Source organism: Panulirus ornatus, chromosome 20 (assembly GCF_036320965.1).
Source record: "Panulirus ornatus isolate Po-2019 chromosome 20, ASM3632096v1, whole genome shotgun sequence".
Taxonomy (NCBI): Eukaryota; Metazoa; Arthropoda; class Malacostraca; order Decapoda; family Palinuridae; genus Panulirus; species Panulirus ornatus.
In genome coordinates, this window is record NC_092243.1 from 27491521 (window position 1) to 27505978 (window position 14458).

Sequence of the window (14458 nt, forward strand, 5' to 3'; positions counted from 1 at the left end):
TGTCATCTTCTCACGGATTTCACCCCTACCATCTAGTAAACGAAAGTCCATAACCCTTAACAGGATCTATTAGAGCAATAATACTTACCACTGGCTTGGTAAAATTATTTCAAGAAACCGATATTAGGCTTCTTCTCTTAGGAGTAATTAGGACCATTCTAACAATAATTCAGTGATGACGAGATGTTACCCGAGAAGCTACCTACCAGGGCTTACACACATCAGTAGTCAGGAATGGTCTCTGATGGGGTATAATTTCATTTATTGCTTCAGAAGTTTTGTTCTTTTTCTCTTTTTTTAGGGGGCCTTCTTTCACAGAGGGTTAGCCCCCACAGTTGAAATCGGAACTTCGTGACCTCCTGCCGGGATTCAACCATTTAATCCCTTCCAAATTCCGCTTCTGAATACAACAATTCTAATCTCTTCCGGAGCGACAGTAACTTGAGCTCACCACTCTATTATAGAATCTAAACACTCAGAGGCTATCCAGAGACTCTTTTTGACATTTTTAATGGGTGCCTATTTTACTGCCCTACAGGCATTAGAATATTTCGAAGCTACCTTCACTATTGCAGACTCAGTTTATGGTTCTACTTTTTTTGTAGCGACTGGATTTCATGGTCTCCGTGTAATTATTGGAACGTTATTTTTAAGAGCCTGCTTATATCGGCTTTGTATATGTCATTTCTCATGTAATCAGCACTTTGGATTTGAAGCCGCCGCATGATATTGACACTTTGTTGATGTAGTTTGATTATTCTTTTACGTTTGTATCTCTTGATGAGGGGGATAAACTTTCTAGTATATTAAGTACCTCCTCCTTCCAACTGGAAAGTCTAAATAAATTTAGGAGAGTTAATCTTTTAAATTCTATTTATTTCCTTTGTAACCCTGATCATCTGCTTCATTCTCTTAACAATTGCATCAATTACTTCAAAAGAGACAATTATTGATCGAGAAAAAATATCACCCTTTGAGTGTGGGATTCGACCCTAAAGGATCAGCACGCATTCCGTTCTCTCTGAAATTTTTTTTAATCGCTGTTATTTTCTTAATTTTGATGTAGAAATCACACTCCTACTCCCCCTAGTTCGCACTAAAATTCATCAAACTTAATTTCATGATCCTCCACAGGACTTATCTTCTTATGAATTCTCCTATTAGTACTTTATCTTGAGTGACACTCTGGAGCTCTTGAATGATCTCAATGGTGTTATAGTCAACGATGATATGTAACTTGCACTTACAAGGTGATATATTTAACTAATCTCATAAATTAGAAAGCGAAGATTTGCCCTTAGTTTCGACCTAAGCCTTGGTTTTATAGACCTCTGATTAGATTTTGGTAGAAGCCAAAAAGAGACTTATCACTGTTAATGATTTCACTGAAATTTACTTCCCTACCAAGGAAGCATTTGTGGAATGAAAAAAGCTTCTAACTTATTTTCAAAGCGGTTCAACTCCGTTTATGCATTCTTTTATAGTGTAATTCCTAACACATTACATTTTCAATGTAAAGATGAAGATCAATTTCTTCTAAAAATACACCCCATACCCGCAGGTAAACTGAACCTCATTTGCAGCTTCAATGCAACATTCTAAATATAAATTATACGAGTAATAAAGTATAATTAGAAAAATAATAACTCAAAAGAATAAAGTTTTCATAAAAAAATTAAAAGTTTTATCCTGCGTAATTTCAACATAACCAGAACCTTGCATTAAAACACTATAGCCCCCCCTGTCCGCCTAGATATTCTAACCATCCACCGTCAAAATTTTTTTTGAGTTTTCTCCCAATCTTTAATGTTAATCTAGAGGGTAAAAACCCAGACAAGTGGGGCAAAAATCACATTGAACCAACAAATCTAGAAACAGAAAAAAGATCAATCGATTTTAAATTATAATCTATATTCAAAAAAATAAATATATACCCTAAAACTCCACCTAATAATCTGACCGTTAATGCTAAAACTTTTAGAAAAGACCTTAAACAAATCATATACCTTTCAGGAAATAATAACCAAGATAAAACTGATCCCATTACTACAGCTCCTATTGCCAACATTAACCTAGGATACGTCATCGTTGTAGAAGAATCTCTAATTGAAATAAAAGAACTAATATTTGGCTTCCCCCTAATAGTATCAAATACAAGGCGGAGAGTATAACACACAGTGAGACCAGTAGCCAGAACATATAATATAAAAGCAACCATATTAATATTTCTCATAAGAGCTACCTCGAGAATTAGATCTTTTGATGAGAAACCCGACATAAAGGGCATCCCGCAAAAAGCTAAATTGGATAAAGTCATAAACGATGAAGTTAAAGGCATTCTATAAATCAAACTCCCCATACGACGAATATCTTGGCACTCCTTCATCCTGTGAATAATTATCCCTGCACACATGAACAGTAAAGCCTTAAACAAAGCGTGAGTTAATAAGTGGAAAAAAACCAAGTCGGGCAACCCTAAAGATAAAATCCTCATTATTACCCCCATCTGCCTGAGCCTAGAAAGAGCAATAATCTTCTTTAAATCATATTCAAAGTTAGCCCCTAAACCAGCCATAAACATAGTAAGACAAGAAATTAACAATAGGAGAGTCGAAACAGGATTCTATCAAAGCAGGACTAAATTGAATCAACAAATAAACTCTAGCCGTAACCAACGTCGATGAATGGACCAGGGCAGATACCGGAGTAGGAGCAGCCATCGCTGCAGGAAGTCAGGCTGAAAACGGAATTTGAGCACTTTTAGTTATCCCAGCTACCATAACCAATATAGTTATTAATGATATATTTTGATGCCCAATTTCTGATGAATAGAGCATAAAATTTCAACCTCCAAACTTACACATCAAACCAATTCTTATTAACGCAGCAACGTCACCAACACGATTTGATAAAACAGTAATTATTCCTGAATTAGAAGACTTTTCATTCTGATGATAAATAACTAGACATTATGAAACCAAGCCTAACCCATCTCAACCAAGAAGAATCCTAACTAAATTTGGTCTAACAATTATTATGATCATGGAACAAACAAAAAGAATTACTAAATATATTAAACGATTAAAGTTTTATCATCTTTCATATATTCACCCCTATGATAGAAAATCATCGAAGAAATAAAAAGAACAAAGCCAGAAAATATTATAGATATTCAGTCAAAAATAATGGTCATCACTAAGGGACACCCATTTAAAGTACAGAACTCCCATTCAACCAGGAAAGCAACATTCGAGAACAAAAGAAACAAAGCTAAAACTAACGAACAAAATGATAATACCCCGAGAAACACAAACCTACTTAAATTTATAGGTATTTAAAAATCATGATTTAAGATGAATGATTTATATTTTTGGATCCACAAACAAACGTTTTTTTTTTAAACTACTTTAATAAGGCATAAAAGTTAAAGTTCTAATCTTAACAATCAAGACATTTAAAGAGGACAATGAAGTAATAAAATCAAAAACTCTCGAATTTTACCAGGACTGCAAGAAAATAATAAACTATAAAATAGACCATGCTGTCTAATTCTATACATATAAATAGTATATCTAGCCCTTAAAAACAAAAGTATTCCCAGACCAATTATAGTAACTTTTCTCCATCCAATAAAACTACATAAAATCTGAACCTCTCCAGCAAAATTTAAAGTTGGTGGGGCTCCCATATTTCCAATTCTAAGAAAAAATCATCACAACCCTATACTTTGCATGAACCTTAGCAAACCCTTTCCAATTAATATTCTACGAGTACCGATTCGCTCATAAACCATATTAGCCAAACAAAACAAACCAGATGAACACAGCCCATGACCAACCACAACTACAAGAGAACCGGTCATCCCTCATCATCTTGATGTTATAAGACCCCCTAAAACCATTCCCATATGGGCTAAGCAATTCATAAGCAATTAAAGACTTAATATCCACTTCCCGTAAACATATAAGCCTTACTAAAACACCCCCTACAATTCCCAAGCTAACTCACAATCAAACAAACCCCTTATTAATAAAAGAAAATAAAGGCAAGATTCGAATAATCCCATAGCCTCCCAACTTTAATAATTCATCAGCAAGAATTATAGAACCAGCTACTAGAGCTTCAACATGAGCCTTTGGCAACCAAATATGAAATAAATATATAGGAAGTTTACCTAAAAAAGCAAATACTGAAGAGATATATCACAATATTGACTCAAAATTTAACTCCATAACCTTATAAGGCATCCCAATGGTTAAACTACCCCCTACATCATATAGTATAAAAATACAAATTAGCAAAGGAAGTGAAGCAAACAAAGTGTAAAGTAACATGTATAAACCGGCTTGAACTCGTTCAGGTTGATACCCCCAGCCCAAAATCAAAATTAAAGTTGGGATTAAACTCCTCTCAAATCTAATATAAAAGAACAAATAATTCATAACAGACAATAATAAACAAGTCAACAAAAAAGCTAACTAAGAGAAAGCCTTCTCTAAAGTACTCATTTTTCTTGACCTTTTGCCTTGAACAAACCATTAAACCAACAACTCAAATCCTCAGCAAAATCAAAGCAAAACTTAGATAATCTATACCCATCGTATATCCGAGCTCATAAAGAAAAAAATCATGACTACATTTCAAAAAAAAAGAGAAAAGATAAAACGAATAAAAAAGATTGCACTACCTCCCACATCCCTACAAATATGATTAATACAGTTGTGGCAATTAAAAGTTTTAACACTGTAAAGAATTAAATCTATTAAAATAATAATTCCCATGAGTCCGGACTACAAAAACCAAAATAGACAGCCCTAAAGCCCCCTCACATGCCACCATTCCTAAAAACAACAAGAAAAAAGACTTATAACCCTGACAAGATAACCCACAGGTTAAACAAAAAATACCCCTAATATTACGAACTCTAACCTCAACAATGTATTCAGAAGATGCTTTTGTTTTGAACAGAATACCCACATCCCACAACGCACCATAACACTAGGCACCAATCAATGTCAAAAATTTTAAATTATCATTAGTTTTGACAGTTTATGTGAAAACTTTGGTCTTGTAAACGAAAAATGAATATTAAATTCTCAAAACATCAGGAAAAAAGTCCTAAACCCTATCTTTAATCCCCAAAATTTGTATTTTTAATTAAACTATTTCCTGATATAATTATTCTTTTTTTTTTTTTTTTTTTTCGCTGTCTCCCGCATTTGCGAGGTAGCGCAAGGAAACAGAAGAAAGAAATGGCCCAACCCACCTCCATACACATGTATATACACACACGTCCACACACGCAAACATACACACCCATACATCTCAATGTACACATATATATACACACACAGACACATACATATATACCAATGCACACAATTCACCCTGCCTGCCTTTATTCATTCCCATTGCCACCTCGCCACATATGGAATACCATCCCCCTCCCCCCTTATGTGTGCGAGGTAGCGCTAGGAAAAGATAACAAAGGCCCCATTAGTTCACACTCAGTCTCCAGCTGTCATGCAATAATGCCGGAAACCACAGCTCCCTTTCCACATCCAGGCCCCACACAGCTTTCCATGGTTTACCCCAGACGCTTCACATGCCCTGATTCAATCCACTGACAGCACGTCAACCCCGGTATACCACATCGATCCAATTCACTCTATTCCTTGCCCGCCTTTCACCCTCCTGCATGTTTAGGCCCCGATCACTCAAAATCTTTTTCACTCCATCTTTCCACCTCCAATTTGGTCTCCCACTTCTCGTTCCCTCCACCTCCGACACATATATCCTCTTGGTCAATCTTTCCTCACTCATTCTCTCCATGTGCCCAAACCATTTCAAAACACCCTCTTCTGCTCTCTCAAGCACGCTCTTTTTATTTCCACACATCTCTCTTACCCTTATATTACTTACTCGATCAAACCACCTCACACCACACATTGTCCTCAAACATCTCATTTCCAGCACATCCACCCTCCTGCACACAACTCTATCCATAGCCCACGCCTCGCAACCATACAACATTCTTGGAACCACTATTCCTTCAAACATACCCATTTTTGCTTTCCGAGATAATGTTCTCGACTTCCACACATTCTTCAATGCTCTCAGGATTTTCGCCCCCTCCCCCACCCAATGATTCACTTCCGCTTCCATGGTTCCATCCACTGCCAGATCCACTCCCAGATATCTAAAACACTTTACTTCCTCCAGTTTTTCTCCATTCAAACTTACCTCCCAATTGACTTGTCCCTCAATCCTACTGTACCTAATAACCTTGCTCTTATTCACATTTACTCTTTTTATACCCATTATTTTTTCTTATCGATTCTGTTTACTCGTCTAGCACACCCACTGGCAGCAGGAATTCTCCTCCTCATTCAAACGTCTTTAATCTCCTTATCAACTGGTTTAATTTCTTCTTCATTTTGATTTTCATATATCTTGTTTTTAGTTTTTCTAGGAGGTGTACTAGTCCTATTCATTTATGTCGCCTCACTAGCTTCAAACGAATCTTTTAAAACATCTTTTTTCTATGCCGGACTCATGTGTTAGTGGTTTTGATGCACAAGACCGGGTTATAGTGATGGGTGATTTGAATGCAAAGGTGAATAATGTGGCATTTGAGGGAATAGTTGGTATACATGGGGTGTTCAGTGTTGTAAGTGGAAATGGTGAAGAGCTTGTAGATTTATGTGCTGAAAAAGGACTGGTGATTGGGAATACCTGGTTTAAAAAGCGAGATATACATAAGTATACGTATATAAGTAGGAGAGATGGCCAGAGAGCGTTATTGGATTATGTGTTAATTGACAGGCGCGCAAAAGAGAGACTTTTGGATGTTAATGTGTTAGAGGTGCAACTGCAGGGATGTCTGATCATTATCTTGTGGAGGCGAAGGTGAAGATTTGTAGGGGTTTTCAGAAAAGAACAGAGAATGCTGCAGTGAAGAGAGTGGTGCGAGTAAGTGAGCTTATGAAGGAGACTTGTGTGAGGAAGTACCTACAGAGACTGAATAAAGAATGGAAAAAGGTGAGAACAAAGGAGGTAAGGGGAGTGGGGGAGGAATGGGATGTATTTAGGGAAGCTGTGATGGATTGCGCAAACGATGATAGTGGATGAGATGCGTGGGAAGTGGGTTGATTAGAAAGGGTAGTTAGTGGTGGGATGAAGAAGTAAGATTATTAGGGAAAGAGAAGAGAGAGGCTTTTGGACGATTTTTGAAGGGAAAAAATGAAAATGAGTGGGAGATGTATAAAAGAAAGAGGCAGGAGGTCAAGAGAAAGGTGCAAGAGGTGAAAAAGAGGGCAAATGAGAGTTGGGGTGAGAGAGTATCATTAAATTTTAGGGAGAATAAAAAGATGTTCTGGAATGAGGCAAATAAAGTGCGTAACACAAGGGAGCAAATGGGAATTTCAGTGAAGGGAGCTAATGGGGAGGTGATAACAAGTAGTGGTGATGTGAGGAGGTGGAGTGAGTATTTTGAAGGTTTGCTGAATGTGTTTCATGATAGAGTGGCAGATATAGGGTATTTTGGTCGAGGTGGTGTGCAAAGTGAGAGAGTTTAGGAAAATGATTTGGTAAACAGAGAAGAGGTAGTAAAAGCTTTGCGGAAGATGAAAGCCGGAAAGGCAGCAGGTTTGGATGGTATTGCAATGGAATTTATTAAAAAGAGGGTGACTGTTTTGTTGACTGGTTGGTAAGGTTATTTAATGTATGAATGATTCATGGTGAGGTGCCTGAGGATTGGCGGAATACTTGCATTGTGCCATTGTACAAAAGCAAAGGGGATAAGAGTGAGTGCTCAAATTACAGGGGAATAAGTTTGTTGAGTATTCCTGGTAAATTACATAGGAGGGTGTTGATTGAGAGGGTGAAGGCATGTACAGAGCATCAGAATGGGGAAGAGCAGTGTGGTTTCAGAAGTGGTAGAGGATGTGTGGATCAGGGGTTTGCTTTGAAGAATGTATGTGAGAAATACTTAGAAAAACAAATGGATTTGTATGCAGCATTTATGGATCTGAAGAAGGCATATGATAGAGTTGATAGAGATGCTCTGTGGAAGGTATTAAGAATATATTGTGAGGGAGGCAAGTTGTTTGAAGCAATGAAAAGTTTTTATCGAGGATGTAAGGCATGTGTACGTGTAGGAAGAGAGGAGAGAGATTGGTTCTCATTAAATGTAGGTTTGCGGCAGGGGTGTGTGATGTCTCCATGGTTGTTTAATTTGTTTATGGATGGAGTTGTTAGGGAGGTGAATTCAAGAGTTTTGGAAAGAGGGGCAAGTATGCAGTCTGTTGTAGAGGAGAGAGCTTGGGAAATGAGTCAGTTGTTGTTCGCTGATGATACAGCGCTGGTGGCTGATTCATGTGAGAAACTGCAGAAGCTGGTGACTGAGTTCGGTAAAGTGTGTAAAAGAAAGAAGTTGAGAGTAAATGTGAATAAGATCAAGGTTATTATGTACAGTAGGGTGGAGGGTCAAGTCAATTGGAAGGTAAGTTTGAATTGAGAAAAAGTGGAGGAAGTAAAGTGTTTTAGATATCTGGGAGTGGATCTGGCATCGGATGGAACCATGGATGCGGAAGTGAGTCATAGGGTGGGGAGGGGGCGAAAATTCTAGGAGCCTTGAAGAAAGTTTTGAAGTCGAGAACATTATCTCGGAAAGCAAAAATGGGTACGTTTGAAGGAATAGTGGTTCCAACAATGTTGTATGGTTGCGAGGCGTGGGCTATAGAGTTGTGCGCAGGAGGGTGGATGTGCTGGAAATGAGATGTTTGAGGATAATATGTGGTGTGAGGTGGTTTGATCGAGTAAGTAATGTAAGGGTAAGAGAGATGTGTGGAAATAGAAAGAGTGTGGTTGAGAGACCAGAAGAGGGTATTTTGAAATGGTTTGGTCACATGGAGAGAATGAGTGAGGAAAGATTGACAAAGAGGATATATGTGTCAGAGGTGGAGGGAACGAGGAGAAGTGGGAGACCAAATTGGAGGTGGAAAGATGGAGTGAAAAAGATTTTGAGTGATCGGGGCCTGAACATGCAGGAGGGTGAAAGGCGTGCAAGGAATAGAGTGAATTGGAACGATGTGGTATACCGGGTTAGACGTGCTGTCAATGGATTGAATCAGGGCATGCGAAGCGTCTGGGGTAAACCATGGAAAGTTCTGTGGGGCCTGGATGTGGAAAGGGAGCTGTGGTTTCGGGCATTATTACATGACACCTAGAGACTGAATGTGAGCAAATGGGGCCTTTGTTGTCTTTTCCTAGCGCTACCTCGCACACATGAGGGGGGAGGGGATGTTATTCCAAGTGTGGCGAGATGGCGGTGGGAATGAATAAAGGCAGTGTGAATTGTGTGCATGTGTATGTATATATATGTGTCTGTGTGTGTATATATGTGTGTACATTGAGATGTATGGGTATGTATATTTGCGTGTGTGGACGTGTATGTATATACATGTGTATGGGGGTGGGTTGGGCCATTTCTTTCGTCTGTTTCCTTGCGCTACCTCGCAAACGCGGGAGACAGTGACAAAATAAACTGAGTGAAACGAAGCTCAAGGGTAAAGGGGAATGGTGGTTTGGGAATGTCTTGGGAGTAAAGTCAGGGGTTAGTGAGAGGACAAGAGCAAGGGAAGGAGTAGCAATACTCCTGAAACAGGAGTTGTGGGAGTATGTGATATAATGTAAGAAAGTAAATTCTCGATTAATATGGGTAAAACTGAAAGTTGATGGAGAGAGATGGGTGATTATTGGTGTATATGCACCTGGGCATGAGAAGAAAGATCATGAGAGGCAAGTGTTTTGGGAGCAGTTGAATGAGTGTGTTAGTGGTTTTGATGCACGAGACCGGGTTATAGTGATGGGTGATTTGAATGCAAAGGTGAGTAATGTGGCAGTTGAGGGAATAATTGGTATACATGGGGTGTTCAGTGTTGTAAATGGAAATGGCGAAGAGCTTGTAGATTTATGTGCTGAAAAATGACTGGTGATTGGGAATACCTGGTTTAAAAAGCGAGATATACATAAGTATACGTATGTAAGTAGGAGAGATGGACAGAGAGCGTTATTGGATTACGTGTTCATTGACAGGCGCGCGAAAGAGAGACTTTTGGATGTTAATGTGCGGAGAGGTGCAACTGCAGGGATGTCTGATCATTATCTTGTGGAGGCTAAGGTGAAGATTTGTATAGGTTTTCAGAAAAGAAGAGAGAATGTTGGGGTTAAGAGGGTGGTGAGAGTAAGTGAGCTTGGGAAGGAGACTTGTGTGATGAAGTACCAGGAGAGACTGAGTACAGAATGGAAAAAGGTGAGAACAATGGAAGTAAGGGGAGTGGGGAAGGAATGGGATGTATTTAGGGAATCAGTGATGGATTGTGCAAAAGGGACTTGTGGCATGAGAAGAGTGGGAGGTGGGTTGATTAGAAAGAGTAGTGAGTGGTGGGATGAAGAAGTACGATTATCGGTGAAAGAGAAGAGAGAGGCATTTGGACGATTTTTGCATGGAAAAAATGCAATTGAATGGGAGATGTATAAAAGAAAAAGACAGGAGGTCAAGAGAAAGGTGCAAGAGGTGAAAAAGAGGGCAAATGAGAGTTGGGGTGAGAGAGTATCATTAAATTTTAGGGAGAATAAAAAGATGTTCTGGAAGGAGGTAAACAAAGTGCGTAAGACAAGGGAGCAAATGGGAACTTCAGTGAAGGGCGCAAATGGGGAGGTGATAACAAGTAGTGGTGATGTGAGAAGGAGATGGAGTGAGTATTTTGAAGGTTTGTTGAATGTGTTTGATGATAGAGTGGCAGATATAGGGTGTTTTGGTCGAGGTGGTGTGCAAAGTGAGAGGGTTAGGGAAAATTATTTGGTAAATAGAGAAGAGGTAGTAAAAGCTTTGCGGAAGATGAAAGCCGGCAAGGCGGCAGGTTTGGATGGTATTGCAGCGGAATTTATTAAAAAAGGGGGTGACTCTATTACTGACTGGTTGGCAAGGTTATTTAATGTATATATGACTCATGGTGAGGTGCCTGAGGATTGGCGGAATGCGTGCATAGTGCCATTGTACAAAGGCAAAGGGGATAAGAGTGAGTGCTCAAATTACAGAGATATAAGTTTGTTGAGTATTCCTGGTAGATTATATGGGAGGGTATTGATTGAGAGGGTGAAGGCATGTACAGAGCATCAGATTGGGGAAAAGCAGTGTGGTTTCAGAAGTGGTAGAGGATGTGTGGGTCAGATGTTTGCTTTGAAGAAAATATGTGAGAAATACTTAGAAAAGCAAATGGATTTGTATGTAGCATTTATGGATCTGGAGAAGGCATATGATAGAGTTGATAGAGATTCTCTGTGGAAGGTATTAAGAATATATGGTGTGGGAGGCAAGTTGTTAGAAGCAGTGAAAAGTTATTATCGAGGATGTAAGGCATGTGTACGTGTAGGAAGAGAGGAAAGTGATTGGTTCTCAGTGAATGTAGGTTTGCGGCAGGGGTGTGTGATGTCTCCATGGTTGTTTAATTTGCCATAATTATGGGTGGGGTTGTTAGGGAGGTGAATGGAAGAGTTTTGGAAAGAGGGGCAAGTATGAAGTCTGTTGGGGATGAGAGAGCTTGGGAAGTGAGTCAGTTGTTGTTCGCTGATGTTACAGCGCTGGTGGCTGATTCATGTGAGAAACTGCAGAAGCTGGTGACTGAGTTTGGTAAAGTGTGTGAAAGAAGAAAGTTAAGAGTAAATGTGAATAAGAGCAAGGTAATTAGGTACAATAGGGTTGAGGGTCAAGTCAATTGGGAGGTAAGTTTGAATTAAGGAAAACTGGAGGAAGTAAAGTGTTTTAGATATCTGGGAGTGGATCTGGCAGCGGATGGAACCATGGAAGCGGAAGTAGATCATAGGGTGGGGGAGGGGGCGAAAATCCTGGGAGCCTTGAAGAATGTGTGGAAGTCGAGAACATTATCTCGGAGAGCAAAAATGGGTATGTTTGAAGGAATAGTGGTTCCAACAATGTTGTATGGTTGCGAGGCGTGGGCTATTAATAGAGTTGTGCGCAGGAGGATGGATGTGCTGGAAATGAGATGTTTGAGGACAATATGTGGTGTGAGGTGGTTTGATCGAGTAAGTAACGTAAGGGTAAGAGAGATGTGTGGAAATAAAAAGAGCGTGGTTGAGAGAGCAGAAGAGGGTGTTTTGAAATGGTTTGGTCACATGGAGAGAATGAGTGAGGAAAGATTGACCAAGAGGATATATGTGTCGGGGGTGGAGGGAACGAGGAGAAGTGGGATACCAAATTGGAGGTGGAAAGATGGAGTGAAAAAGATTTTGTGTGATCGGGGCCTGTACATGCAGGGGGGTGAAAGGACGGAAAGGAATAGAGTGAATTGGATCGATGTGGTATACCGGGGTTGACGTGCTGTCAGTGGATTGAATCAGGGCATGTGAAGCGTCTGGGGTGAACCATGGAAAGCTGTGTTGGTATGTATATTTGCGTGTGTGCACGTATGTATATACATGTGTATGGGGGTGGGTTGGGCCATTTCTTTCGTCTGTTTCCTTGCACTACCTCGCAAACGCGGGAGACAGCGACAAAGCAAAAAAGAAAGAAAGAAATATATATATATATATATATATATATATATATATATATATATATATATATAATATATAGGGGAGAAAGAATACTTCCCACGTATCCCTTGCGTGTCGTAGAAGGCGACTAAAAGTGGAGGGAGCAGGGGCTGAAAATCCTCCCCTCTCGTTTTTTTTTTCTAATTTTCCAAAAGAAGGAACGGAGAAGGGGACCAGGTGAGGATATTCCCTCAAAGGCCCAGTCCTCTGTTCTTAACGCTGCCTCGCTAACACGGGAAATGGCGAATAGTTTGAAAGAAAAGATATATATATTGGAAAGGATCACAATTTTGTGCGTGATCAAGTATATTCCTATGAGTCCACGGGGAAAGTGAAGCACGATAAGTTCCTAATTGCGCTTTCGTGTAATACTCACATCATCAGGGTAGACGCAAGAGAGAAATAACAGTTTGTTGATACACAACGAAGAGACGTAGCTAAGACGCCATTTGGTAAATATTTGACTGTCCAAGACAGACCACGAGCGAATCATAAACTTATTATGTGGACAAGAAGGTGAATTGTTTACAAATCTTATCAACAATAAAGTTATCCAATTTGTATAGACCTACACTAATATTAAGGTTATGATTCTTTGTGTATTTGATAATATAAGATTCAATGATATTTCACGTGGTACTGAAGTTAGAGTTGATAACTGAGATGGCATTACTCCAGTGAATACAATGATCATAGTTTTCAACGTGATCAAACAAGGCATTTGATTCTTGTCCTGTTCTTATACTATATTTATGCTGCTTAAGTCTAAAGGAAAGATCTTTTCCAGTCTGCCCAAAATAAATTTTGTCACAATTTCTACATGGCACTTTATGTTCCTCAGGGCATTACGTATTTGCAAGCCAGAGTTTATTGATGATGAGCTTAAAAAGATATATTTAATTGCATCTAAATTAAAGTACCTAGATCTTTAATTGATAAATCCCTTAAGCTAGCAAAAAAATCATTTTATACAGTTGAGCCCAAACCTCCTATTGACACCAAGAATCTTTTAGTTTTCCCTTTTGATAATAATCTTACTTTACTTCCCATGTTGCTTAAATCCTTTAATATAAATGTTGCCTTTAGCAACAATAATACTGTAAAGAATATCTTAATCAGGAACTCACCAGAAAAATTCTCTACACTCAGTCTTTAGCTGTCATGTATAATGCACCGAAACCACAGCTCCCTTCTCACATCCAGGCCCCACAGATATTTCCATGGTTTACCCCGGACGCTTCACATCCCCTGGTTCAATCCATTAACACGTCGACCCCCCAATATACCACATCGTTCCAATTCACTCTATTCCTTGCACGCCTTTCACTCTCCTGGATGTTCAGGACTAGGTCGCTCAAAATCTTTTTCACTCCATCCTTCCACTTCCAATTTGGTCTCCCACTTCTCCTCGTTCCCTCCACCTCTGACACATATATCCACTTTGTCAATCTTTCCCCACTCATTCTCTCCACGTGCCAAAACCATCTTAATACACCCTCCTCTGCCCTCTCAACCACACTCTCTTTATTACCACACATCTGTCTTACCCTTTCATTACTTACTCGATCAAACCGCCTCACACACCATATTCTTCTCAAACATCTCATTTCCAACACATCCACCCTCCTCCGCACACCCCTATCTATAGCCCGCGCCTCGCAAGCATATAACATTGTTGGAACCACTATTCCTTCAAACATACACAGTTTTGCTTTCTTCAGCGCTCCCAAAACCTTCGTCCCCTCCCTCACCCTGTGACTCACTTCCGCTTCCATGGTTCCATCCGATGCGAAATCCACTGCCAGATATCTAAAACACTTCACTTCCTCCAGTTTTTCTC

General features: G+C 39.4%; 1 protein-coding gene and 1 pseudogene across 1 annotated transcript; both read right to left on the reverse strand.

The window, feature by feature from the left end:
* Positions 1 to 1814: 1814 nt before the first annotated feature.
* LOC139755732 (NADH-ubiquinone oxidoreductase chain 5-like) lies at positions 1815 to 2720 on the reverse strand. Its single transcript, XM_071674365.1, is given in 3 exon segments — positions 1815 to 1868; positions 2156 to 2617; positions 2619 to 2720. Coding segments are annotated over 3 exon segments (618 nt in total).
* A 687-nt stretch (positions 2721 to 3407) lies between these two features.
* LOC139755733 (NADH-ubiquinone oxidoreductase chain 4-like) overlaps positions 3408 to 14458 on the reverse strand; it is a 17839-nt pseudogene continuing 6788 nt past the window's right edge.